The sequence below is a fragment of the Phalacrocorax carbo genome, chromosome 2 (genome assembly GCF_963921805.1).
Source record: "Phalacrocorax carbo chromosome 2, bPhaCar2.1, whole genome shotgun sequence".
NCBI lineage: Eukaryota > Metazoa > Chordata > Aves > Suliformes > Phalacrocoracidae > Phalacrocorax > Phalacrocorax carbo.
In genome coordinates this window covers 58577218-58605139 of record NC_087514.1, presented here as the reverse complement: position 1 = coordinate 58605139, position 27922 = coordinate 58577218, and the positions used below count along the sequence as shown (strand labels likewise).

General features: G+C 39.6%; 1 protein-coding gene across 3 annotated transcripts in view; it reads right to left on the bottom strand.

Annotated features, from left to right (window-relative positions):
• Positions 1-27922, bottom strand: part of CEP192 (centrosomal protein 192) — a 79593-nt gene that overhangs the window by 36157 nt on the left and 15514 nt on the right. For 2 of the 3 annotated variants that reach the window (XR_010371515.1, XM_064443059.1), the window contains exons 11-26: positions 26989-27053; positions 26716-26907; positions 25642-25765; positions 23458-23588; positions 19880-20912; positions 19659-19776; positions 18661-18690; positions 18083-18239; positions 12703-13597; positions 10756-10904; positions 8711-8941; positions 7127-7252; positions 5386-5529; positions 5124-5187; positions 4301-4440; positions 4085-4177 (exon numbers count right to left, since the gene is read on the bottom strand). Coding sequence is in view for 2 of the 3 variants with exons in the window: in XM_064443059.1 (XP_064299129.1) it covers positions 4085-4177; positions 4301-4440; positions 5124-5187; positions 5386-5529; positions 7127-7252; positions 8711-8941; positions 10756-10904; positions 12703-13597; positions 18083-18239; positions 18661-18690; positions 19659-19776; positions 19880-20912; positions 23458-23588; positions 25642-25765; positions 26716-26907; positions 26989-27053 (3692 nt within the window). In the remaining variant the exon portion in view is untranslated. The remainder of the gene's footprint in view (positions 1-4084; positions 4178-4300; positions 4441-5123; positions 5188-5385; positions 5530-7126; positions 7253-8710; positions 8942-10755; positions 10905-12702; positions 13598-18082; positions 18240-18660; positions 18691-19658; positions 19777-19879; positions 20913-23457; positions 23589-25641; positions 25766-26715; positions 26908-26988; positions 27054-27922) is intronic. The other variant, XM_064443060.1, reaches the window with a different exon arrangement.

Genomic DNA, 27922 nt, shown 5'->3' with positions numbered 1-27922 from the left:
ATTTAAAAAATTTAACAGTAAGTACAACATGGCAATGGTACACCACCAGAGTAGTAACATCACTAATCTCAGCAGTGATACCAATCATTACTGCTATCAATTAGTATCCAGTATCATCACGTTACTGTAGCATTTGCAATACTAGTTATGCATCCTACTTCCGCGGCCTGTGCTTCAAGAAATGACGTGCTCACAACAATTTTTTTTTAATTAAAAAGAGGACCAACAGCTACTTCTGTTCACTTTGAAATGCTAGTTTCAAATGTGTCTAGTTACCTCTCAGCCTGGGACCATACTTCCCACAGATTCTCAAGAAGATTAAAGTCAAGCAAAGAGATCACGTATCTGAAAAGAACTCGCTTCATACCTGAGTTGGCACGATGTCCACCAAAAACTAACACAGCTTTGTCAGAAAATAAAGGCGTTTCCTCATTGCTCTAAATGGGCTTTATGTCACTAGCTATTTAACAACTGCTGTGCAGCACAGGATTCACTACTTCTATGTATTTCTTATACACTTGTTAAAATCAGTATGTTAAATATCATAAGAGTATGTTTGTTAAAAAAATATAAGCAAAGCTGAGCAACAACACTTCCACATGCTTTTTCCAATTATATGAGCTGATCTCTGCTATCTTTCATTCTCTTTATAGAATCCTAGAATGGTTTGGGTTGAAGGGACCAAGCCCCCTGCAGCGAGCAGGGACATCTTCAACTAGATCAGGTTGCTCAGAGCCCCGTTCAACTTGACTTTGAATGTTTCCAGGGATGAGGCATCTACCACCTCTCTCGGTAACCTGTTCCACTGTTTCACCGCCCCCACTGTAACAAGTTTCTTCCTTACATCTAGTTTGAATCACCCCTCCTTTAGTTTAAAACCATTACCCCTTGTCCTATCATGTTATTAAGAAGTCTGCCACTATCTTTCCTACAAGCCCCCTTTAAGTACTGAAAGGCTGCAATAAGGTGTCCCTGCACCCTTCTCTTCTCCAGGCTGAACCCCAGTACTCTCAGCCTTTCTTTACTGGAGAGGTGTTCCACCCCTCTGATCATTTCTGTGGCCACTCTCCAGACCTGCTCCAACAGTTCCATGTCCTTCCTGTGCTGAGGGCTCCAGAGCTGGACACAGCACTCCAGGTGGGGTCTCACCAGAGCAGAGCAGAAGAGCAGAATCACATCCCTCAAACTATGCTTCCTTTGATGCAGCCCAGGATAGAGCTGGTTTTCTGGGCTGCAAGTGCACACTGTCGGCTCACGTCCAGCTTTTTGTCAACCAGTACCCCCAAATCCTTTTCTGCAGGGCTGCTCTCAAACCCTTCATCCCCCAGCCTGTATTGATATCAGTGGTTGCCCCAACCCAGGTGCAGGACCTTGCACTTGGTGTTGTTGAACCTCATGAGGCTCACATGGGCCCACTTCTTGAGCTCGTCCAGTTCCCAGTTTGATGCTGAAGTATAAATAACCCCCTGTTAACATCTAAAAGATAAGACATAGAAGTATTCCACCTCCTTCAGTTACTAAAACTGTATGCAATATTGGAAATATGTCCCATCCCTCAGGCATGTCAACCACACGACTCAGCTCAGTGTCATCTGCAAACTTGCTGAGGGTGCACTCAGCCCCGTGTCATTGATGAAGATATTAAACAGTACTGGTCCCAGTACAGACCCCTGAGGGACACCACTCATCCACCAAACAGCCCACCCATCAAATCTATCTATCTCCAATTTAGAGAGAAGGATCTTGTGGGGGACCATGCCAAAGGCCTTACAGAAATCCAGACAGAGGACATCCTTAGCTCTTCCCTTTTCCACTGATGCAGTCACTCCATCACAGAAGGCCACTAGGTTGGTCAGGCAAGACTTGCCCTTGGTGAAGCCATGCTGGCTGTCTCGAATCACCTCCCTGTCCTCCATGTGCCTCAGCATAGCTTCTAGGAGGATCTGTTCCATGATCTTCCCAGGCACAAGGTGAGGCTGACAGGTCGGTAGTTCCCAGGGTCCTCCTTTCTACCCTTTCTAAAAACAGGTGCAATATTTCCCCTTTTTCCAATCACCAGGGTCTTCCCCTGACTGCCATGTCTTCAAATATCATGAAGAGTGGCTTGGCAACTACATCAGCCAATTCCCTCAGTACTCTGGGATGCATCTCGTCAGGTCCCATAGATTTACATATGTTCTGGTTCCTCAGGTGGTCACAAACCTGATCTCCTCTTACAGCACAAGGGACTTTGCTGCCCCACTCCCTGCCTTGCAGTCCATCCGCTTGAGAGGTGTGGGAAGAGAGGTTGCCAGTGAAGACTGAGGGGAAAAAAACTTGAGTACCTCGGCCTTCTCCTCGTCCGTTGTTACCAGTTTGCCAGCCTCGCTCATCAAGGCGGGGGTACGCTTTCTTTGACCTTCCTTTTCTGGTTGACATACCTACAGAAGCCCTTCTTATTGTTCTTTGCATCCTTTGCCAAGTTCAGCTTCATGCACACCTTGGCCTTCCTGACCCCATCCCTACACAACCGGGCAGCGTCCGTATACTCTTCCCAGGATCCCTGTCCCTGCTTCCACTGCCTGTGCATTTCCTTCTTGCCCTTCGGTTTGACCAGGAGGTCTCAACTCAGCCATGCTGGTTTCTTGCCTTCCTTTCCTAATTCCTTATACCTGGGGATCAAGAGCTCTTGCACTCTGTGGAAATCCTCCTTAAAGATCTGCCAGCTCTGTTCTGCTCCTTTGTCCCTGAGGGCAGCTTCCCAGGGGGTCCTATTGACCAACTCCTTGAACAGCTGGAATTTTGCTTTCCTAATATTCAGGGTCCTGACTTTAGTCTTTGCCTCACCTGTATCCTTCAGGACTGAGAACTCCATCAGTGCATGATCATTGCAGCCCAGGCTGCTTTCAAGCTTGATGTCACCCATTAGCTCACTTGCATTGGTGACCAACAGGTTCAGTATCGCATCCCCTCTGATAGGGCTGTCTATTACTTGGCTTAAGAGGTTATCCTCAGAAGTCTCCTGGATTGCCTACAGCTCACCATGATACTTTTCCAGCAGATGTCAGGGTGGTTGAAGGCCCCCAGCAGGACAAGAGTCTGTGAGCATGATGCCTCCTGTGGCTGGAGTAAGAAGGCTTCGTCAACAGGCTCCCCTTGATTGGGCGGCCGGTAGTAGACACCAACCACAAGGTTCCCTTTGTTGCCTCAGTCTCTAATTATTACCCATACACTTTCAATCTGCGTGTGGCTATTCTTCACAGACAGCTCTTCATGCTCTATCCATTTCTTGATGTAGCGAGCAACACCTTCACCCCTCCTTCCCCACCTGCCCCTTCTGAACAGCCTGTAGCCATCGATAGCCACATTACAGTCATCCCACCAAGGATTCATCCACCACAGGATTCATCCCACCAAGTTTCAGTGATGGCAACTAGGTCGTAGCTTTCTAGCTGCATGGTGGCTTCCAACTTCTGTTTGTTGCCCATGCTGCGTGCATTGGTGCAGAGGCACTTCAGCTGTACCGTCAGCCATGTCACCGTCTTAGTGGAACACCCCTTAATTCCTCTGAGGTATTTCACTGGCGTGCTCAGGCTTCAGCTGTGCTCCTGTGTAGCCAACACATCACAGAGCAACAGGCTGAGGGCCCTCGCTAGCACCCCGTCCCTCTAATCCTGGAGTGTCATCCAACAGCTTGTCATGGGCAAGCCTAATATTATCCCCCTCTCCCTTCAAGTCTAGCTTAAAACTCTGTCAATGAGCCCCGCTAGCTCATGAGCAAAGACCCTCTTTCCCCTTTGAGAAAGGTGAATCCCACCTGACAGCAGTAGGCCTGGTGCTATATAGCCCATCCCATTATTGAAAACCCCAAAACTGTGGTGCTGACACCAGCCACAGCGCCATGTATGTCCATGTGTTTCTTCCAATGTCGCCTGCTCGCAACTGGAAGGATAGATGAAAAAATAACCTGTGCTCCAGATTCCCTTATGTAAACTTGCAAACCTTTTGTCAAACCATTCAGTTAAGCTAGGATTCCAAGACTCGACTCTAGTTTCAATCTGTTAAAAGCACAAAACTCATTATCAAGAGGGAGAAGCCAACCTACCTTAATTTTCAAATACACACCAATGTTTCCAGCATTTTTCAACGGCAGCTGCTGTTTGGCTGTTGAACACACACTAGTAGACAGATATATTGTCTGGAAAACATAAAAAAGTATGTATGTATATCGACAAATATATAATAAAACCAAACATTACAAAAGAAGTAGGCTAGGAGAGGCAAACTATTATTAAAAAACACTTCGTAAACACATGCAAACCTGTAAGTCCTTTGGAGCATGTATCCTTGCTGTTCCAGCTCTTGCTCGGAGAGGAATACTTTTAATTACACTGCTAGGTCCTGGACTATCCACTTCCACATCAACTCTTGCCAAGAACTCATCCGCCGGACCCAAGGAATCTAGGAACAATTTCATGAGTAACAAAAGCAAGGAAGTCTGCTAGCAGCAAAGGCCATTCCTATGGACACATGTCTCACTTCAACTACTATCCAATCTTAACATATTAATGTTGTGGTGGTATTAACAGAAACTCTCCCCATTACCCTGGCAACACTTTTTTTCTTTACATAAAGTCTCACAGGATCTTATTTAACATTTTTACCTTTCTGTCAAATGTGGCTGAAATTGTCCCTAAAACAAACAAAAAAACATCTTAACATACTAGCCAAATTAGTTCATATATGTACTATTTCCTATTTACTATTTAGGAAGTCAGAAAAACTCAGAGGTTTCTTCAAATTTCTTATCTATTTTTTGCAGCCAGCACAATGTTTTCTTCGGTGATGATTTAATTCCTTCAGCAAAAGGAGTAAAGCAAATTCCACACGCCTTGCAGTAGATAACTGCTTTGTACAGTTTGATGCTGAAGTATAAATACCCCTGTTAACATCTAAAAGATAAGACACAGAAGTATTCTACCTCCTTCAGTTACTAAAACTGAATGCAATATTGGAAATATTAGGAGACAAACCAAGAATGGAACATTTCATTTCAAGTTTGCAGCCTGTTCCTGCAATTCTAACACATGCATACATTAAAAGTCAGATTTGTTTTAGTTGAAAGAACAATCAAATTGCTATACCTGAACAAGGAATTTGTTTCTTAGGTGCATGGAACAGAACCCAAACTGTTAAAGCTTCAGGATCCTGAAAAAGAAATCAGTTGACTCACTTTATGAGGGGGAAAGAATTACTGAAGAGAAACGAAAAAATAAAACTAGCAACAGAACTCTACTGCTTAAATAGGTTAACTCCCCAGAAATCATTGCTGTCAACCCAGATAATCAGAACCGTCATCTCAGACAGCAAGTAACATGAAGAATCAGTCAACTACAAACTACTCACTTGCCCATCGTAGCTTGCATGTATCACATGATTTACAACTGACGGAGCTGCTATCTGAGAAACTGCATCCATCTGAAGTGATTGTTCATTAGAAGGATTAACTGGTTCCTTGGAAAATGTGAAGCAACGCCAAGCTACTGCATTCTGTCAAAGAAATAAAGTATTAGAAGTATTAAATCTCTTATTGTAGCTAACAATAATGCTGACAAAGCTGAGAAATACAAGGCAAGTTCTGAACGATCTAAAGTAGTTTGGAAAAAACAACCAACAATTAGCCTGTAGTTTTGTTTGGTATGCAATAGTCCAGCCCTACCCTATAAACCCTCTCAAAATAGTCAGAAACCATTCTGCAGTAAGAGAGGATAAGCTAGAACTGGTTAGTTCATGCCTTCAAGAAGTTTGGCTGTTCAAGACCAAACCTCACTAGTCACCAATCTCACTAGAATTGATCCAGTCTTAACACAAGGCCAGTCCTTTCTTGTCCCGCCCCCGTTGTGGTTTAGCCCCAGTCAGCAACTAAATACCACACAGCCACTCGCTTGCTTACTCCCCTCACCTCAGTGGGATGGGGGAAAGAATCAAAGGGCCAAAGTAAGACAACTTGTGGGTTGAGATAAGAACAGTTTAATAAATAAAACAGTAATAATAATAATAAATAATAATACAACAAAAAGAAAAATAACACAAGGGAGAGAGAGATACGTGAAGCCTTGGGAGGAGGGAAAAAACCCAAACCCAAGGTGATGCAACCACTCACCACCCACCAACTGATGCCACCTGTCCCCAAGCCACAATCGCTGCTTCCCCCGGCCAACTCCCCCCATTAAATATACTGGGCATGACATCTTACAATATAGAATATTCCTTTGGTCAGTTTGGATCAGCTGTCTTGGCTGTGCCCCCACCCATCCCGGCTTCTTGTGCACCCGACAGAGCATGAGAGGCTGGAATAGACCTTGACTAGTACAAGCATTACTTAGCAACAACTAAAACATTGGTGTGTTATCAATATTATTCTCATAGTAAATCCAAAACACAGCACTATGCCAGCTACAGTGAAGAAAATTGACTATCCCAGCTAAAACCTTGACACCCACACACAAAGAAACAAGACCAGCTCCTCCCACAGCACAAAACAGCAGCCAGCCTAGCAAAAATCTGAAATCTGCTTTGCCAGAGATGGAGACGAGCATACTGTAGCCTATAATACAGGCTGTATTACTGTCTAGTGGGAAGCAAAGTGGACAGAGTAAAGAGTCCTGCTCTTGCTCCTTCAGAGGAAGAAAGAGTATGTTAAACTTGCTACGAAGCAAGTTTGGCTGCTTGTTTGAAGAGTCAATGTTCCACTTGAACAGTGAAATACATCTCCACCTTCTCAGAGGGAAGGCAACACAACCCTTTTCTATCTGCTGCCCTATGCTCTCAAATAAGGCAACACAGAGGCAGCAGTCCATGGCTGGGCTGTAAGAAAAGAAAAAACCCAAAACAAACAAAAAACCAAACCACTAAACAAAACCCTGCACCTCTCCCAGAAGCATTTTGGTTGGTACCATGATAGCTGAATCAGATTACCACATCACAAAAAAAAAATTATTCCCTGACTAACCAAAGATTTCTTGGGAATCTCACAACTAGTGTCCAGGGTATGTTTCTTAATGACATGCAGCATAAAGTGTTTTGGTATTAAAATTCAGTGTCACAAGAAGTTAACTCTCACATACAGGAAGTTTACTGTACTTACAGCATTAATAATAAGTCTAATGGGCACAAAAGCATGGGTTTTGTTGATAAGTTTTAGTGGAAGAGCCTTCCAACTGCCAGAAGTCAAGTCACCAAAATCCAGATAATCTCTTTTTCCTGTTTCCACCTGGTTTTAAGGCAAAGCAGAGTTTATAAGGAAGGAAAACCTCCAAGACACACTACCATACAAAAGCACCAGGAAAGTAAGGATGTTATGCACCTATTCCACCCTGTTAATGCTATACCCACATACAACACACACCTCCTACCAGGGGTAGGAGGAGTCTAAGAAACACATTTCCTTTGATAGCCAACTAGATGTAACCCTTTTTGATATCTCCCACATATTTTGTCTCAATCAGTTAAGCCAATCTTAGTGCAATATTTATCCACCAAAACCAGTGCACAATTTAAAATACAAATAAACTTAAACTATGATTATTGCTAGCAAGTAAGAAATACCAGGTTTAGATAGTTAAAATGCCGTTTTACCAAGTTTAAAGTTAAGAAAATAACTAAGCAGTTAATTTTTTGTTAGCGTAACAACACTTAAGTGTCATGATCTGCAGCAAAATACAGCTTTTATTTGTTACTTTTCCCAGTCCCATGAATATAACAAGACATGCAGAGATAAGCCATAGGGTTTAATTTTATTTAAATATGAATCAAGTTTGAATGAACTATACCATGAAAAACAGGGTGAATGATGGATTTTGCAAACTACATCTAAAAAATGGATTAAAAATTAAATTCCAATTTGTGGAAGAAGCATAAAAGATTATATCCATTCATGTGTATTCAACTAGAATATCATTACTTTAAAACATACACTTAGCACAAAGCAGGTTAACAGATCACCTTAAAATGAAAACAAGTTGTTAGCTATGGTTAATGACTGAATAATTTTACTATCATCAGCGACATCACAAACTACCATGAAATTTGTTCAGCCACCTCCAAAAGTATTATCAAGCCCATTTCTGCCTGTCCATAGTCTTAAATTTAGGACTACATAAAGCCAGATTTAGTTCTTTATGTCACACTGTCTCCTATCTTGTTGTTCTTCATGACAAGACAGAAGACAAAGACACTTACTTGTAAGTTTTAATTAGTCCAAAATAAAATATTCTCTACAACCATAAATAAGCTGAAAGTAATGAGAAGCCAAGACAAAGCGTACTTGATGTGAAAAATAAAGAAACCCTTACAGTTGCAAATAAATGGGTTTTGTTACTTTTTAATGCCCAATGGTATCCAACATAGCAGATACTTAGAAAGCATTAGATATTTAAGATCTCATCCATTCTTTTAATGATGAAAAATTAATACCTTTCAATTTATTCTTTTCAGACAGTTGCATAGTAATTCTTCATTTCCAGCTAGGTGCTCTTCCACAACTGAAGTGTCCCAGATAGTTATGTAAACTTGTCAAACATTCTCCTATATTCTCTCCCTACTCCAAACATAAGAAACCCCACGTTCCTTTGAGGAACAACCTTGCATTCCTATTATTTTCCAGTATCAAATTACTTCTAAAATTCCAACAAAAAAACACCAAAACAAAACATAATAAGCAGCTACTTACTTCTAGATTAGGATTTTCAGCGACTGCTGTCAAAACTACCCTACTTGCCAAAGCTTCTGCCTGAATGATTGTCTCAGCGTCTGCAGAAACTGGCCAGGATGAAACATTGAGAATACACTGAAAGATCCCCGAATGGCAAGGTAAGAACAGTATTTTCAGATCATTGGTAGAATAGGGTCCTACAATTGTTTTGTTCTTGAAAACCAGACATTGGTATTTCACAGGATCCACCTGAAAAACAAAATCTCTATTTTCAACAGGCCTCTTGACAGAGGACAGCTTCTTTCAAAATATCACATCTCTCCGGCACTGGCTGCTCACCAGACATTTGGTATATGGTTTTGCTCAATAGTCATTATTGCATCTTCATATTCATGTCCAAATTCTATCTCACTCAACTGTACGCATTCTCTTTTAATTTAAAGAGTTAGGTCAGTCAGCCTGAAAGTTGCTGGAGTTTCTTTCGAGCATCTAGTGAAATATTAACACTGGGATTATATTATTTCTTGTACCTGAAAGTGAATTCATAAGTAAAACCCTGATTTTTGAGAAAGGACAGGAGCAAGCCAAATCTGCTTGGTGCTTTCTGCCATCAACGATGGGAGAAAAAGGTGTGCGGGACGAATAATGGAAAGGTCAGTGGATAGAGGTCACCAGTAAATCCTAGTGCAGATGCCTTAAACTTTCTGTTGTGCTTGAAGATTATCTATGAGTATGTTCACAAGTGATAGATTGCAAGTCATACTCAGTGTATCTCTGAGTTAACTTGACTGAAAAAATGGTTTTTAATTGTATTGTGTAGCAAACAAATTAAATGTATCATGTATATATATTCATGGAAACAACTGTAAATGGGACTGTCAACCGTAAAGTAATTTCATGAAAAAAATCACCTCCTGGTACACCAGAATCTCAGGTCTGAAGAGCTGCATAAGACCCCCATGATACTCACTCAAAAAATACGTAAGAAATCTTAATTCTGATATACACGTGTGTATATATATACACACAAACACAGAATTGTGATTTGGTGGTTTTCAAAGAGGAAATACTCAGAAAAAACAAGATCAAAACCAGAAAGATATGTGCTACATCTGTTGGAAAAAATATACCTAAGGAGGGATAAGGATTTAGAAGACTCACAAGCAGCAATATATAAAGCAAATTATTGTCCGTATTTTTCTCAGTAATAAGGACCATGAAACAAAACCAACAAGAAACAGATTAAAAAAGGAAAAAAGCAGTAGTGCATAGAATCCATAACTGAACTGAACTGTGGACAACACTACAAAATTTTAAAATATTAACTAGATAAAGAGCAGTCCACCAAAAACTAATAAGAATAGAAATAACATCTAGCTCAAAACTTCCCAAGCATCAAACTGCTAGAAGCTCAGAGTATACTATGCTTGTTCTGTTGTTATATTCTTCTCTACTAAGAGTATTCATCAGTAAAGGAAATGAAAGTATACTGATAGGCCTTTAATCTAACTCATTCTCATGCTCTTGAGATTCTTTTACCTCTGGAACTATTACTATGATGATAGAAGTAGATAGAATTTAATAAAATTGAAGCACAAGACGCTCTACAAGCTACGTATAACCCACAGAACCACCCATCTAGCTTGAAGCCTGCTCCAAATATTTCTCATTGTCACACAATATCTCCTGATTTCAAGAAAAATGGGAGCAAACTGCACAAAATGTTTTAGCATTAACAGTGCTCAGTGCGGACACTTTTTTTTTTTTTGAGGGCTGACTTTTCTTGCATACAAAGGTAGGAATGAATAAACAGTAAATTCAAACCTACCACACTTTATGCACGCAAAACAATTCTAAAAGTCAACCCCGTCATGTGGCATTTACCTCTCTATGCCTACTTGTTGGACTAAGGTGGCCTGGCTGAAAGAGGATGGCACTGCTTTTTTGCATATTAACTATAAAATGGGGTAAAATTACAAATCTGTACAGAGAGCTCTAATTTTACATGACAGCTGATAAGATTACTGCATTATTCCTATAGCTTTATTAAAATAATCTCTTACCTTTTCCCCATTAACTGAAACGCTGAGTATTCCAATGCTGACCTGCAACCATCGTTCAGTTGGATTAAAAATGCTAAGAACTGTCTGTGATGCAATTCCCACACAACAGGCATTAGGGAACTTCAATTCTTCTGGTACTTTTACATGTCCTTTGGAAGAAAATATGCTCCTGTTAGTTCCAAGTACCCAAAATACAAATCAGTACTCAGGCTGCCACCACGTCAAGTTTATAAACTCATTTGACTAATGCTTCATTATGGCAAGGAAATGTTTGTCTCCTACAGTTTTCATAAGAATGGTTTCCACAAGCCTGATACTCAGAATTTCAATCAACTGTTTCTAATTTGCATCTTACTTGGAGTTCTACTGTCACAAACAAAAACACTTCTGGAAATAGCACATCCCATGCAGACATTAACCCACAAAGTTATACCCACATATAGACACACACACCTTATATAAAATACTCCGTGTTCACAATTTCATCAGTATTAGCCCAACACAGAAAATTTTAATATCAGTATTACAATGTCCTTAGAACATTTACACCAGGCAAAAGGAAAAATCTTTTTTTTTTGCCAGAGTATAACTGTTCTGCAGCAGAAAATGCCTGAACGCATTTTTCAGTAACATACTGAGTACTCCTAGAGTAGATTTTTGCTATAGATTTTTGCAGTCATCAAAAAAATCTTGCTTCAATTATTTTAATTCCAGGAAGTCCTCACTTCTAAAATATTCAATATATCACTTTCAGAGGAATTGCAACATTATAATGACAACCCAAAACTCAAATGGAGGTAAGAGTTCTCCGGCACACTGAGGGCTAACTTTCATTACACCCAGAAACCCCCTAATGGGTACTCATGTCAAATTAAAAATTTGACTTCTCAGCTAAAGACACACCTAATCACCTGAAGTAGTTTTAGTTACTTGAGCAACAAGCTTTATTTTAAAGCCACACGCTCTTATTGACCTCCAAAAAAGAAAATTTAGCATAAGTATGGAGGCGAAAATATAAACTAAGACTAGCATCGCTGGAAATTAAGTTCAGAAACTCAAGTTTGCCAAAAATCAAGTTTAGACTACACAAAAAAATCCAGAGTTCAAAAACACGTACAAAACCCTAGAAATTATGTATATTAAAAACAGGCAAAGAGTAAGATTGTTCAAACTTTACTCTTTTAAAATGTACTAACAAGATCAATGATTTAGAATAACCAACAAACAGAAAATAATCTATAAACTGTCACAAATTCAAACCTTCAACCCTACTAGCTTGTTGTTTCTCATCTGAAAGAATGAGCCAGAAAAAAGTCTAGCAAAAAACAACTGAAGAGATGATAGTTTAAAAGAAGTCTTCAAAATGAGACACTTATTTGCATTGCTTAGGTTTAGAGCTAAATCAAGATCCAGAGAAATAGCAGGAAATACTGAAGGCATTTGGCAGCTTGTCTTTCCCCTTCATAACCAGAAAACAGCTTAAGCCCTCCACTCTCCTCCTCAGATATTTTGGCTTAACTGACTGCTAATACCAAGTTAGGCTGGAGACAGAAATGACATCTACATTCCAGATAAAATACAACTGAATTTCTAGAGCATGACTTGTCTTGCCTAGCACAAACTGCAGCTAGGATTTGTCTTTTTCCTATGAAAGACAGTTCTAGATCCTTTAAACAAACACAAAGCCACTAAACGCTGGAATTCTTCTGGATTATGAAAAATGTCTTTTAAGACCATTAGGGGGACTATAAGAATAGACATCAGATTCAGGGAACATAAATAAGGAAAATTAGTAATACTTTTTAAAGATAATGAAGCTTGCATAAAGAATAATTGTGGTTACACTTAGCAGTCATCTTAAATTTATTTACTATAATATTAGCATCATCATTATCACCATTCTTGTCTACAGCTGTCATTTAAACACACTCTAAACAACACACTTACCAATACCAGGTGACTTCGTCAACTCCCATTCGTTTTTACCAACTCCGAGAGCTTGTCCAGTACATGACTTTATATTTAAGATATTCTTGTTCCAGGAACTAGAGTGTGCATTACAAAGTGAAGTTGCACCCAAAGAGCCAGGACCAATATTTTGACCTAACGGAATTCCTACCATAAGTGGATTCTCAACATGTCCTGCTGTGATACCAGAACAAGGAAGCCCTGCTGGCAGACCAAAACCTGCAGAGCTGCAGCCATGAAACTGAGACAAAACAGTATTTCCAGTAGATGGTATATTTCCCAGATGCTGTTGTGCAAATGGAGTCATTGCAAGAGAACATCCTGTAAGCAACGTGGGAACAGAAGAAGAAATTGCTTGACTCTCAGAGGTAGTGATGTGGGATTTAAAGCTTGAAATAGGAACATATTGTTCACCAGATGAGTTTTGATTGAATGGCATGTACGTGTTTAATCCAGCATATACAGGTAATACATTCAAGGATGGCAATCCTTGTCTCTGTGCTTTGCTTGTTTGATCCTGATGCACTTCTTGTGAGTCAACATTAACAGAAAGTGGCTGAAAGATGCAGAATTTACTTGGTAAAGCTGATTTAACATGGTCTAGCTCTTTATGATTTGCTGCTACATTTGAAGGAATAGATGCAAGCTGCTTTTCATTCTTCAGAAAACCTGTGGACAGTTCTTCACCCAGGTCATCATCAAGCTTTCTGTTAAGGCCTGCAAGTTCATTTTCTTCTGATTTCTGGTCAGTACTAAGCAGTGCTTTTCTGTTTCTTTGGCATGAGTGGTCTTCTAGCTTTTCATTTGTATGTTCCTGCGAAGGAGTCGGGCTGGCTCTAATTATTGTTGTGCTCAGTTCACTAGCATTTTCACTCTAGTAAACAAGTGTAATATGCAGTATTACAAATTTTGGAAAAGCAAATAGGGTACATAAAACAAGACAGACCTTAACACCAGTATTGCTATCGAATATAAATAATAAAGTTTGTCAAGTCTTGTCTGAAGTTTTGCTTTTGTAACATCTGTGGCTCGAAAGCCTGCAGCTTCAACCTGTTTGCTGTCTAAAGTCACATTCTAGCTAGGTATACTGGGTCTGGCTGGGATGGAGTTAGTTTTCTTCATAGTAGCCCCTATGGTGCTGCATTTTTAGATTTGTGACCACAACGATGTTGGTAACATACCACTGTTTTAACCATTGCTGAGCAGTGCTTGCACAGTGGCAAGGCCTCCTCCACTTCTCCCTCTGCCACACCAGAGAGTAGGCTGTGAGTGAGCAAGAGGTAGAGAGGGCACACGGTCAGGACAGCTGACCCCAGATGACCAAAGAGAGAATCCATACCATGTCATTGATGCTGAGCATCAAAAATGCTGGGGGTGGGGGGTGGTGTGATTTTTCCAAAGCAGCTGTTGCTTGGAAACTGGCTGAGCATTGGTCTGCCGGTAGCAATTGATTGCTTTTGCATTGCTTTTCCCCCCCATCCCTTCCTTCACTTACTAGACTGTGTTTATTTCAATCCACCAGTCACCCATCCCACCCTTTTGCTCTTCCAACTCTCTCCTCCATCCCACTGTGAGGGTATGAGCAAGCAATTCTGGGGTAGATCAGCCATCAGCTGGCATCAAGCCACCACACTAGGCATTAATGCCAGAAGAATGCTCTGCTTTCTGAAGTTACCACCAACTAAGAGAGCTTCCACTAGACCAAAATTGTTTAACACTGATTTTATAAAGTCATTCTGTGGAAAAGTAAGTGTAGTATGAAAAGGGAGCAGATTCCTGAACTCACTGACAGGTTCACAGATATTCTAAAACAAAACAAAAAACAAAGCCTGCAGTGGATTTTATTTACTGTGTTTGGATCCAATACCAGAGATTTTCATGTTTAAAAATGAAAGAATCATCGAAACATTTAGGTTGGAAAAGACCTTTAAGATCATCAAGTCCAACCATTAACCTAGAACTGCCAAGTCCACCATGAAACCATGTCCCCAAGCACCACATCTACATGCCTTTTAAATACCCCCAGGGATGGAGACTCAACCACTTCCCTGGGCAGCCTGTTCCAGTGCTTGGTAACACCTCCCCTGAAGACATTTTTCCTAATATCCAACCTAAACCTCCCCTGGAGCAACTTGAAGCCATTTCCCCTTTTCCTATCACTTGTTAATTGGGAAAGGAGACCATCACCCACCTCGCTACAACCTGCTTTCAGGTAGTTGTACAGAGATAAGGTCTCCCCTCAGCCTCCTCTTCTCCAGGCTAAACAACCCCAGTTCCCTTAGCCACTCCTCTGAGGGCCTGTTCTCCAGACCCTTCACCAGCTTAGTTGCTCCTCTTTGCACACTCTCCAGCACCTCAATGACTTTCTTGTAATGAGGGGCCCAAACTGAACACAGTATTCGAGGTGCAGTCTCAACAGCACTGACTACAAAGGGACGATCACTTTCCTAGTCCTGCTGGCAATGCTATTTCTGACAGAATCAATCCTAAATAGCAGCATCCAAGTCTGGTATAGATGATTTCTCTCCATATGCTTTATTACTTTCTCGAATGCAAAGGTGCTCACTAAGGTCTAACTTTCTTCTAACAAGAAATGAGAATCCCCAAGTATTAAGACTCCACTAACAAAAAGCTGATGTGGTTAGGTATCAAATTTGCAGTTAGGGTTATTAGCAAAAGCTAAGGACCTAGAAGCAGTAAGTTACAGTAACATCACAGCAGATTTTTTTTTTTTAATGGGAAAAAAAGAAAAAAACCACACCACTAAAGACATGCTTGCCAGCTTTTTAAGAAAAAAAATAAAAAGCTGAGTGGCCCTGAACCAAATCATTACTCAAAAAGGATTAGTTTAAGATACATGAAAATGCACCAACAAACTCTTTATGCACTCACACAAAGAATCTTTCAAGACCAAAGACCTTCCATTTTGGCAGGTATGCACGGTGTAGGTGGAAGGAGTGCATCTCAGAGCCTTGGGATTTTTGTACTTAGAAATCAAAACAAGAGAAAAAGAAGTACAAACCCTAGATATACATACACACAAATGTGTTTCAAGGAATCTCCTCTTGGGTTAACTGTCAAGAGCAGAAATGATTACACCCTCTCATGCACTGTTCATAGCTACTAATAATAGCATTGGCACTAATCAGTGGAGGAGGACTGACCAAGGGAGAACCACCCTCCCACAACTGGCATCACGCTTGGCAGTCCTCACAGTACAGTAGACGGAACTCCAGGTATTTCCTCTACTGATCTGAAAAAAGAAAGTGTTCTTTAGATGTGCTACAAAGGTTAATTTTTTTCTTGTGAGGTACATCCGGTTCACAGATTCCATTTTCAAAATTGGAGTTTCAAACTAATATTTAAAAGTTCAAATCCAAAACTAGACAGTGTGGTATCAAAGCAATCAGACATCAGCTCAGGGCAGGTGTACCTAGAGAACTCTGACACAGGAACAAGAGAGCTACACAAAATCATGAAGAGTATCTACATATAAAGCAATTGTTCAGCTTAAGTAAGTAGGACTTGGGAAACAGGGAAAGGTACGTGAAAGAAGGGGAAAGAACAATAATACAATCCTTTAAAAAGGGAATTCAGGGCAGCTGTCTGAGGTGAGATGGTTCACCAGGCCAAATCAACCAAAGAAGAAATAAAAAAAACCTAATCATGCAACATTGACAACTTGACCCTAGTGTTCAGGTGAGAGGGCACCACTAGTTAAACAGATTGTGCTATAGAAAGTATTCAGATCTGAAGATAATACCAACACATACATTCTTCTTGTCTTTAAGAAGCTTCAGGCAAGGGACATGTAGGTGGCTCTTAACAAGTACAAAGAAGATGAAGATCTATCGGTCTCTCTCATCGTAAAAGATTACTATCCCAAAGGAAAAAACTAATAATGCAGCCTTATAAATGGGACTTGTAAAGGTACTCCTAATACAAATGTAAAACTTCAGCGAAGTACTTAAGGGTCTCCTTGCTAAACTGCCCTGGGGAACAAAGACTACCCAAAGAGTAACATCTCTTCAAGACAGAGGGGCAACTAGTATTCAGCATGCTACATCAAAGCAGCAAGAGCCACCCGTTTGCATTAAATGACAGGAATTTAGAACCACATGCATTTCAAACATGAATCAGACCCAAGAGCTACACCAGCACTGACTGCAAGCAAACACCCATTTAAAATTTGCCCTTGGGTTCCTTCCTACAGAACTGCAATTCCAACTAGGAATGAACAGATATTCCCTGTGTAACCTGAGCAACTAGACCTAGAACAAAATGGGCCAGAACACAAGCTTCCTTCTTCCTGATACTTTCAGCATGAAGAAACATTGCTGCTGGTGCTCCTACAGGAGGAAGAGAAGGCTTCACTAAGCTTTCACTAGCCACCAGTCCTGAAAAGCCTCACCCTCTACAAATGAAAAAAAAAAAAAGCAAGCATAGTAGAGACCATTTCTCTTTCCTGTGTTAGAGGAATCCACAGCTGAAAGATATTACAAAATAAGTGTAACTACTCAGATTTACACAGATACGGATGCAGTCAGAGAGGTTTTTCAGGTTCTTTGGTTTTTGTTTTTTAAAGTTCCATCCACATTTCCACACACTTTGGAAAAGAGGCGGCATAGCAGAAAGATTCCAGATTCCAAGGAACCCCTGGATTTAGATGAAAGAATGCCAATTATCTTTATCAGTATAAAATTGCAAGTCGGAACAAAACTTTCATTCCCAGAGTACACTCTTTGCTAAAGCAGTAAGAACAGTCAGAATGACTATCAGAGGTAGAAAATGATAGCTTTAGTCCTGAAAAAATAAGTAAAGCTAAAATACATAGTTATAAACATTTCTCTGAGAAAAAAAAAAAAAAAACAGAGGGGGGGCAATATTCTCCTAACAGCTGAAGCTGAGCAGAAAAGGAGCCCCAGGAGTGATGAAAGCAGATAATAGATCCTACAAACTACTACTGGAGTCCTGCACTGCATTCCAAGAACAGAATGACTTAGCAAGCAATTGGGGAGGGCAGGGGGAGGGAATCAAAAGGAAAAAAATACACCAACTCTAACTTTTGAAAAAAGTTAGTGAAACATTCGAAGAATTACTATGTTTATATTCATTAGGGTTTGTGCATTTAACACAATCTATCTCAGAATTTAAATTTCTGAAACTCTGGAGTGGGGGAGAAGCAGAATACCTTTTCCTTATGCACAGCATGTCCTAAACTGTTCCAAAGCTCTTAGGCTTTTCTAATTTAAAATTATTTTGACCATTTAAGGGTTTGGTTTGGAGGTGAGGGAGAGGTGTTGTTTTGTTTATTTTAAATAAAGGAAATTAATACATATTTACAGTTTGATTTTCTTACCCAGTATGTCTCTGGATTATGTATTACAGCCGTGTTCTTAAGGGTACTGTCAGATGCAGAGACATATGTTAATCTGCTCATGCTAGGACTTGAGTAAACTGACTGAGGTAGTAGACTCTCCTGATAACATGATGTGCAAGTAAAGTCAGTTTCAGACCTGAAAAACAGATTCAAAAGTACATCAGTATTGAACATATTTCTAATGCTACCCCCAAGAAAAATCAATGCTACACGTTTAGCTATACTATTCTAAAAATCAACTTACTTAGCCATTCTGTTTAGCACAGTCAGTAGAAACGACAAATCAGCTCTCAATCAACCTTTACAGCTTCTGGCTTTGATGTACATAGAACTAATTTTCATTAGATGTAAGTCCGTAAGGCAAAGCATCAGAGTTCCACAACTGAACTCTGATGCTAAGGTCACAGAAACAACACAACTTATTAAAAGAAATAAGGTGAATCAATACACTTGTATCTAACTAGATGGAAGAACATCAAATGAAATCATTCAACATCCCAGGCATCACACATTAGTATTTTCCTACTCACTGCTGAGATTCTCATCATATCACACACCTGAAAACAAGGGATCTCTCAGCACTTTGTCTAACAAGATAACATAAAACCAATTAAAGTCACTGACAATTTTAACTGGAAATCCTGATGTCTATATAACACACTTGCAAAAACACACGTACTTCTGCACATTTTAACTTCTGAGAAATGCCAGACAGCCTGTAATTCTAACATCATGTACAACACACTAACTGTAGTTATATATCAAGCTGAACTTAAAAGTTAAGGCAAATAAATCCATCGCCTCTTCTTTTTGAGAGAATGTATATAGCCATTGGCTACTGGCCATGTTTGTATGTTTAAGACTACACAATTAACTTAGCTGTAATCTTATAATTTATATAACACTTACTGTTATAGGAGCTCAATTAAAAAATATTGCCCTTTCAGTTCCTAAGAAAGCCTTTAATCTTAGACAAGTTGCAGCTTCAAAATATGAAGTGGTCAAAAGCAATACAAATATTTGTAACCATCCTCTCTCACAACAAGCAGTGGTATGAATCCAGGAACCAAAGTGAATGAAATACATGTTTATAAAAACACATCCTCATTGGTCTCGACAATGCCAAGCTTTGTTGTCATATTGTTAACATCATAACACCCAAAGAGGTTTATTTGTAACAGATTATTAGTTGTTCTGGAGTAACTAAATATGAGGTCTCATAACTCCATCAACACAAAGGTTTATGTTTCTGAGGTATATGACTACCTAACAGGCTAAATGTTTTATATTCTTGCATTACTAGGTAATCCTGAGCAGAAACTGCAATGTTCTATCCAGCATCTTTGCCTCATCAAGCCAGTGAGGAAAATAAAAAGTTAATGATTGCTTAAGACTGCTTCCCCATACACATAATAAAATAAAAAAAGAAAGTTTAGTCTAAGAATGAAGTCTTAGCCTAATACAGATCTTCTATAAGCCGCGATCAAGGGCAACATTCAAACTAAAATCCTCAAGAAGCATTAATAATTCTTATAACCTGCACCAAGAGACTTACCCTGAAAACGCTGTTCCAGAAGTCTCACTAGGAGAAGAGTGGATTAGTGGTGAAGTTGAAGGTCTGAAGCTATACTGCTCATCCTCTAGAGGCTGCAAGTCACATTCAGGTTTATGCTCTAGTAAACAAAAAGAATTGAATAACAGTATTTAAGTACACTGCACACGTCTGTAAAGAAAAGCCTTTTCATCAACAGGTTACATTTATATAGGTTTACTTACCAGCATTATTCAGGGAAGTTGGGGAGACCTTCTCAAAAGTTACATGTTTTGCATTCCCACCACAAACAGTACTGGCATCTTTGTCTCTCTTCTCTATTTTTGCATTTTGCTTCTTTTCATCATTGTTCAATTTCTGCATAGGCTTTGCTTTTGTAGGACTTACTGAGCCATATTTACTAGATTGCTTGGCAGGTTTTAAGTTGCTGAGTGAAAGAGTGTTTCCTGTACTTCTTTCCACCAAATCACTGCATGGTTCAGGAACAGCATTTGTTGCTGTTTCTGTGTCTTCCCTCACACAACATCTACTAGTGAGATCATTGGTGTGGTATGCAAGCAGACTTCTCTGTGCCACTTCCATTTTTGCTTCTAAAGGAATTCCACATGTTTGTGTGTCATTTCCAGTAGATGAGGTTTGGGTATCAAGCGTTTCTGATTTAAGATCAGCATTCACTGACTGTAAATGTTTATTATTTACTAAATCTGACAACTTCTCTGAATATTTAACACTATTTGCAGTTACATCTTCATGACTGGGAACACCAGACAGACTAGAGAAATTCTGAATATCATTTTCTTCACTAAAATAATCCAGAAGTCGCTTCTCTATTTCTTGCTGCTTGCTATGATTATTTATCAAGTCTTCTGCAAGAGTATCATTATTTTTCTCTTTACTCAGTAAAAAGGTATCAGGCATAAGGTTCTGGACAGATGCTTCATGTTTCACAATACTCTCGTATTCACTTTCATGTCCAACCTCATCTGTTTTTTTGAGGTATTTTTCCATATCAAATGCACTATTTTCCACATTGCTGGATAATACCTGATTAGCAGAGAGTTCCGCCTCTCTAACAATTCCAGGAAGGAAACATGTTCTTTCACTTTTATTAGAGAGTGCCATCATCATAGCAGCTAGATGGGAAGGATCAGCACTGGAGGAAGCATTAGCAATAGCAGAGGCAATTGTGCTAATACTCAGGACAGATTCAGAATGGTTAGATAAGCCATCTTCAAACTTGCCTTTACGAACTCCATCCTACAACAAACCAAAATGAGTTAAGCACCAAATAAGACCTTTTTTTTTTCAGTGTTTTGGTTTTTGTGGTTGGGTTTTTAAAATTATTTTGCATTTCAGTATATGGTAATATATTAACATTGCTAGTCGTCACATATTTCATCAACTGCCAAGAAGGAATATTGCATAGGCGTAATTCTCATTATACTGATTTTTTAAGTCTACTCCACAGGAGTTTTTTTAAAAGATTAAATAAAGATTGCCTGCTGGGTTCCCGTAAAAGTTTTTAAATCCTAAAATGTTTTAATTCACTTGGAAGAACTGGGAGTAAAATACCATCAGGAACAAATCCAGCAGAGAAGAAATTACCATGACCAAATACACACTATCTTCCCAATTAACTTTAAACCATCTGCCTCTCTACAAGGCGAAGACAAAGTTGTTTCTACAGTTTTCTGTCATTCAAGCCTGATTTCTTCTTTAGTTTTCACACTGGCTATTCTTAGCAAAGGGCATGGAATAAGTAGACAGTCATGTCCAGACCACAATCTCTACCCATCTCTTAGATACACATACATTCAAGAAGAAAACATCTGTCCTCCTGTAGATCTGCATGCATGTCTTCATAACACCCTCATAAAAAGACTGATGAAGCATGGAGCAGATAACTGGACCGTGACTGGACTGAAAACTGGCCACTCAAAGGGTTATGATCAGCAGCACAAAGTCCAGCAGGAGGCCAGCCACTTGCTAGTGGAGTAGCCCAGGGACCTTGACTGGGGCCAGTACTATTCAAGATCATCATTAATGACGTGGATGATGGAGCAGAGTGCACCCTCAGAAAGTTTGCCCATAATACAAAGTTGGGAGGTGCAGTTTATATACAGGAGAGTAGACCTCAACAAGCTGGAAGAATGGGCTGAGAAGAATCTCATTAAGTTCAAAGGGAAATGGCAAGACCAGCACCTGGATAAGCTCATGCATCCACACAGGCAGGGAACTGACCAGCTGGAAAGCAGCTTGGCAGAAAAGGGCTTGCAGGTCCTAGCAGACAAGCAGTTGACCATGAACCACCAATGTGCCCTTGTGGCAGAGGAGGCCAACAGCATCCTGGGCTGCAGTTGCCAGCAGGCTTAGGGAGGTGATCCTTCCCCTCTACTCAGCACTAGTGTGACCACATCTGGAGTGCTGTGTCCAGTTATGGACTCCCCAGTACAAGAGAAGGCATTGTCATACTGGGGAGTGCCTAGCGAAAGGCCACAAATATGATTAACAACTTCGAGCATCTATCATATGAGGAGAGAGATGAAATTGTTTAGCCTCAAGAAGACAAGGCTGAGGAAGAAATCTTATCAGTGTGTATAAATACCTGATAGGGAGAGGAAGTGGGCAGGGAGGAGTAAAGATGGACCCAGACTCTTCTCTCAGGTATCCAGTGAGAAGAAAGGAGGCAACTGGCACAATTTTAAATAGAGCAAATTCCATTTGAACATGAGGGAAAGATTTTTAATTGTCAACATGATCAAACACTAGAACGGGTTGCCCAGAGAGGACCCAGAGACTACAGAGTCTCCACCCTTGGAGATATTCAAAACGTCACCAGACCTTGATCAACCTGCTCTATTTGACCTGGTTTTGAGCAAGAAGGGATGGACTAGATGATCTCCAGGAGTGCCTTCTGACCTCAACCATTTGGTGATTTGTCTGTATTTGAGAACATTTTAGCATACATATCAGACTGAGGGTGACCTAAACTTGTACAAATTGAGGGTAGGGTAGATTACAGTCTGGATATACATTATCAAGACCTCAAACCACTCATTCTGTATCTAGAACAACAGGGATAAGGATAAATTAGAAAGAACAGAAATTATGGCAGTACAGAGTCAGACGAGTGATCCACCCAGTCCTTCTGCATTAAAGTCTACAGCCTTCATCATCTGATCAGCTCAACCAAATCAGACTTGCTAGTTACTGATTCCTTTGAGTGATCATGTCAAAAAACGGCTGTTTCTGTAACTGAATGGGTCTGTACGTGTCTTGCCTGAACAGAAAAACAACATAACTTGTTACAGCAGAGAAGGTAGGTGTCTAGGATTACCAAATTGAAAATACACCTTTTTCAGACTTACACCACATTAGTGGTTTTGCATTTTATCAAGTAAAAGTCTTTACTCACATGCTAAAGACAAGTTGTCCCATTAAAAAAAAAAAAACACAGAAGGGGAAGACACAGCTGAAATCAGGAACTCAATCACAGAACGTCAATAGCCTAGGAGTCTCTGAAACACTATGGGCTGACAGACCAAGCAACTCCAGAAGTGAAGTAGGGAGAAAAAGGAAAGTGAGGTGGTGATAGTAACCCCTGACTCACTACAGGATCATGTCATTCTAATGAAGCTATCCTAACAAACTGCGGCACCTGCTAGGATTCAAATGCTCAATATAAAAAGCACTGAGCTGATATGAAAGTCCGAATTTAGCCATATTCAAAGCAATAATAACAATCAGAGTTTTGTGAATGTTGCTCAAGTTCATAGTTGCACTTTATATAGAAAAGAAATACCTTTGCTTTACTTTTGGTAGCAGAATCTATATTAATGCTTTTATGTATTACAGCTGCAGTATCCATCCTATGACATGCACCTTCACAGCTGGTAGAATTTGCACGTTCTTTTGTTTGTGCTTCTAAGTCATCTAAGAACAAAGAAAAAAACAGAATTAATTTACAGTAAGTAAATTATGTAAATGCCTACATTCTGGGGATACACATGCTCCCTTAATGTTCTATATAAAAAAAGAGCTGTTAAAATGGCACAATTCCAAATACTGCAAGCATCAGCTGTTTCCTGTACAGTACTCGAAGTTTACATTCAAGTCACAAAATCAGCTGGCATTAAGAATACCACGCTCACACTCTCCAAATTTTATTTTCAGGTAGTTTATCATATTAGTATAAGCTAAGCAAACCTTTTCATAAAATGGTGTTTACAAGACAATATGAACGTAGACCAAGCTCCAGTAGAAAACTAGAAGAGCTAAATCTGAGTAAAGGCCATTTTCTTATGCTGGAGAGAGGGCTTGGCTGACAGAGATAGCACTGAACTGGTGATTTTGAAGGATTATGTTTGGGAGGGACAGGTGTGTTTCTGAAACCATCAAAACCACAAATAATCATCTTGATTAGGAGACCAAACCCAAACTAGAAGGTATTGTTCATGCGAGATCTAGAGGTTACCATTTCAACAAATGAGTTCCTGTTTGAAGGAAAACATCTGAACTCCCTAGAACACTAAAACCAACTTTTAAAGATGCTCTGATTGGTGAGAAAACAAGCATGAAACAAACATTTTTGGTTTGGGGTTTGTTGGTTTTCTGGTATTGGTTTGGTTTGGTTTTGGTTTGGTTGGGGGGGGGCAGGATATGTTTGGGGTTTTGTTCATTTTTTTGTGTTGTGTTTTTTTCTTTTTTTGGGTTTTTTCCCTTCTGTTCTTCTAGTAGATATTTAGGTTTTGGATACACTTAATATTTCAAGTAACACCCTCCTCAGATTGCTGAGATCTCAGCTTCCTCTCCATCTGCTGCTCCTTAAGCAGGAATTGCAATACTGGTATTGCTGATAAAGATCATTATCGCCAGTACTACTGAAAATCAGATTGCAGTAACTATTAATATCTTTGCCACAAAGTGACCCAAATACCTACTTTCTCTAGCATTTATAGCAACCCTCATATCAAAAAAAAGTGCAGAGCTCATTAGAGTATTTTTCTATTACTCAAAGCAGCACTTATACCTATAATTTAATCGAACAGAGGTCATGAACTCAATGAACTGAGATTTTTTTGACAAAAATCTAGACTATTGTACAGTGAATTTAAGCACACTAGCACTAGCTTTAAAAAAATTATTAGAGAGAACCCTTTAAAAATATTTGCAAGGTCCCAACATGAGGAAAATTACAGCTGTAAAGCTGTTTCAAGGAAGCAGGCTCCATAGTAGCCTGATGGATATTTTTCACAAATGCAAAACAGTATTTAAGTCACTGCACTGACTGTACAAGCAGGTTCACAAAGGTTGATGTTGCCACAGTTCTATCAAGAGCAGTAGAGATGCTTTAAAATGCCCTCATCCTTTCCTAAACATACCTTATTAAGTTGATAGGCATATATATGCACCAAAAGACATGCTGTGATCTTTACATATAAAAATTCAGAGGAATCTCTTATAATATTTAAGTTAAGCAGATATCATGGGAGTGTAACTTTTTTTTTTAAAGATAGCAGGAAAAAATGTAGACTATGCTTTCTGCACAGTCAGCTCAGCTATAACCCAGATTGTTTTCCCTCTTTCCCTATGTCCTCTACAACTATATGAGCAAACAGACCAATTTTCTGGAGGTTTGTTTGATTTTTGGCAACACATTTATACAGCTTTTTCAAACAGGAAACTTCAGAAGACTTTAATTGACATTCTGATAGTTATCCAGTATCTGGAAATGCTGAAATATCCAAGCCAATTTAGAGTAATACTTAGTATTAGAATGTTCTCTCATGTAAATGTTTAGGTTCTGTGTTTTTCTAGGGGAAGGAAGGGTAAGGAAGTGCTCACAGCAAAAAAGGTATTTGGCGAACAAAAACTAGAGTCTTTCTACCACAGACTACTCTTAATAGCCTTTAATAGCTATATACAAGTAATTCTTAACTACTGTTATAGCCACTGTCTAGGGCTGACCCTTCTGTTCTATAGTTACCTGGAAACACCTCAGACAATTGTGAAATCTCTTGGCCGGTGTCACTTCTTGATGAATCAGATTGCCTTAGCAAAGCAACAGGTTCCCTTTTCTTCGGAGATGTAATATAGTAACCAAAAGATGGCTATAAAAGAAAAAATTACCCCAGAACACAGCATGAGTAAATTTAATTATTAATAAATAGGTTCAGTGGTCTCGGAGAGCAGTTTCAGCCACAGTGCCTCCCCAGTTGGTGCTGGGCTCTCACACCACTGAGGAATAACATATGCTTCCTATCATTGCAAATACCTAATCCAAATATATACACTTCCAATATACACATAAACTAACAACTAACTTATACCAGTTAGCTAAAAGAAAGTACATACGCTCTCCTCATCTCTGCCTGGAGGCATGCTCTGCTGCTCAGCCTCTGAACGCACCAGGACAGAACTTGCCAATTCTACCAATTCACCAGGACACATGAATTACACAAGTGTATTTGACTTCTTCCTCCCATTGTATCCAACTTCCAGTCTTTTTTTTTGTCCACAACACAGGTGAGATACTGTCTACCAACAGCAGCGAAGAGACAGCAATCAGATAGGTGCAAGAAGCACACAGAAATATGTTGTAAGTTAGAGTCCAGATGACTACATTTTTATTGAAGTCAGGCATTTGCCTAGATAGCATATCAGCTGTCAACAGCCATTGAAAGATACCTTCACTGTTCAAATACCCCTGCCTGAGCAGCATTTTATTCAACTACGTGGATCATGTGCTTGGGCCTCCAACATGCACCCTGTATATTATGTATTTTCTCTGTCTAATCCTACACATAATTAGTTCCTGACCACAAGGTAAAGATCAAGACTCATTAGTAACACCAGCCAGCCCTTCACATCAGAAATGCCAAGTGGGAAACAAAAGCCAATCCAGAACCTGTCATGCACAGAGAATCTCCTTCACAAGTGAACTTAGAAAAGTGTAACTAACTCTTTCTGTGAATTAAAGTAAAAAAAAACCAACGAAAAGTAGTTTTAACTGTCGTTGTTCTTGTCCTTCGTGTGTTAATATTACCATTAAGATACATACCCGTTTCACATCACTGCCTCCACCAAGACAACCAAGAGCTTCAGATCTCTGACCAAAGAACTCCCCCAAAGACAAACGTAAATAACTGGCATCTTTATCAAAATCAGATGTTCTCAGCAGAATGCAGCTATTGGCAGATTTCCATGAAGTGTCTGCTAATTCAGATGCATTTAGAATGTCTACTTTTTCCGCCTGCAGGCAAAGACATTTCAGAAGTTGTAACTTGCAAATAAATTACAGAACTATTCTGTTTACATCAAGATAATTAGTTACCTGCACAAGTTTGTGTGCTTTCTCAAATTCTTCCTGGTCTTGTGCAATCATAGCTGCTGCTTCAGCTTAAAACCAAAGAGAACAGTTATTTTAATACTGCATAAGTTATTAAGTGCTGCCATTACTATTTTGTACCATTAAAATAAATTTTGATGGACAGATATTGCAATATTTAATTCTACAGCTGAGACAGTTTGGGACACACTAGGAGTTATTCCTTCCTGTTATGATAAGTTCATATGAAATTCATTTTAGAAGAGTACTTCCCCTGGACCTTTAGGACTCAAAGTAAACTCAGCACCAGGTTAACTAATATAGCAGTGAATAATGAAAGCCTCTTACAGCCTTAACCCCAAACTAAATTATAACTTTTTATAGGTTATGCTGCCCACACTAGCTAGAATTGAGCATTGTGTCACTAGTTCCGGATAAACTTCAGCTCTCTGAAGACCTCCTGAAACACCAAACTGTCAAATGACCATTCCTGCGCTATTCTCTACAAGAATACCTTGTGTGCGGTTTCCTGACAGAGACAGATGCCATAAATGAGACTCAGAAGCATCAGATGTAACATTTCCTTTCTGTCCCTACAAATAAAACCTCTCAGCTGCCAGGTATCACACTTGAGCACTGCAGACAAGTAAACTAGCAGCCAGAAAAATGCTAAATCACATTGAATCTGTAAGCACGAGTCTTCTACCATGTGAACAGGTAAGCCAATTAGCTTGAAAGCAGAATTCCTTTAGATACGCATCAGGTGGGAAAAAGCTAAACAGTCTTGGAAAAATCTGCAACAGTGAAATATTCTAATCACTCAACAACCCGAGCCTGAGATGCAATAAAGTTTCTGAAATACCCTGGCATTTGAAAAATAATGGAGGAACTCTGCTTTACCGACATAGTAGATTGGGAAGTTTCTACCAAATTTGATCGT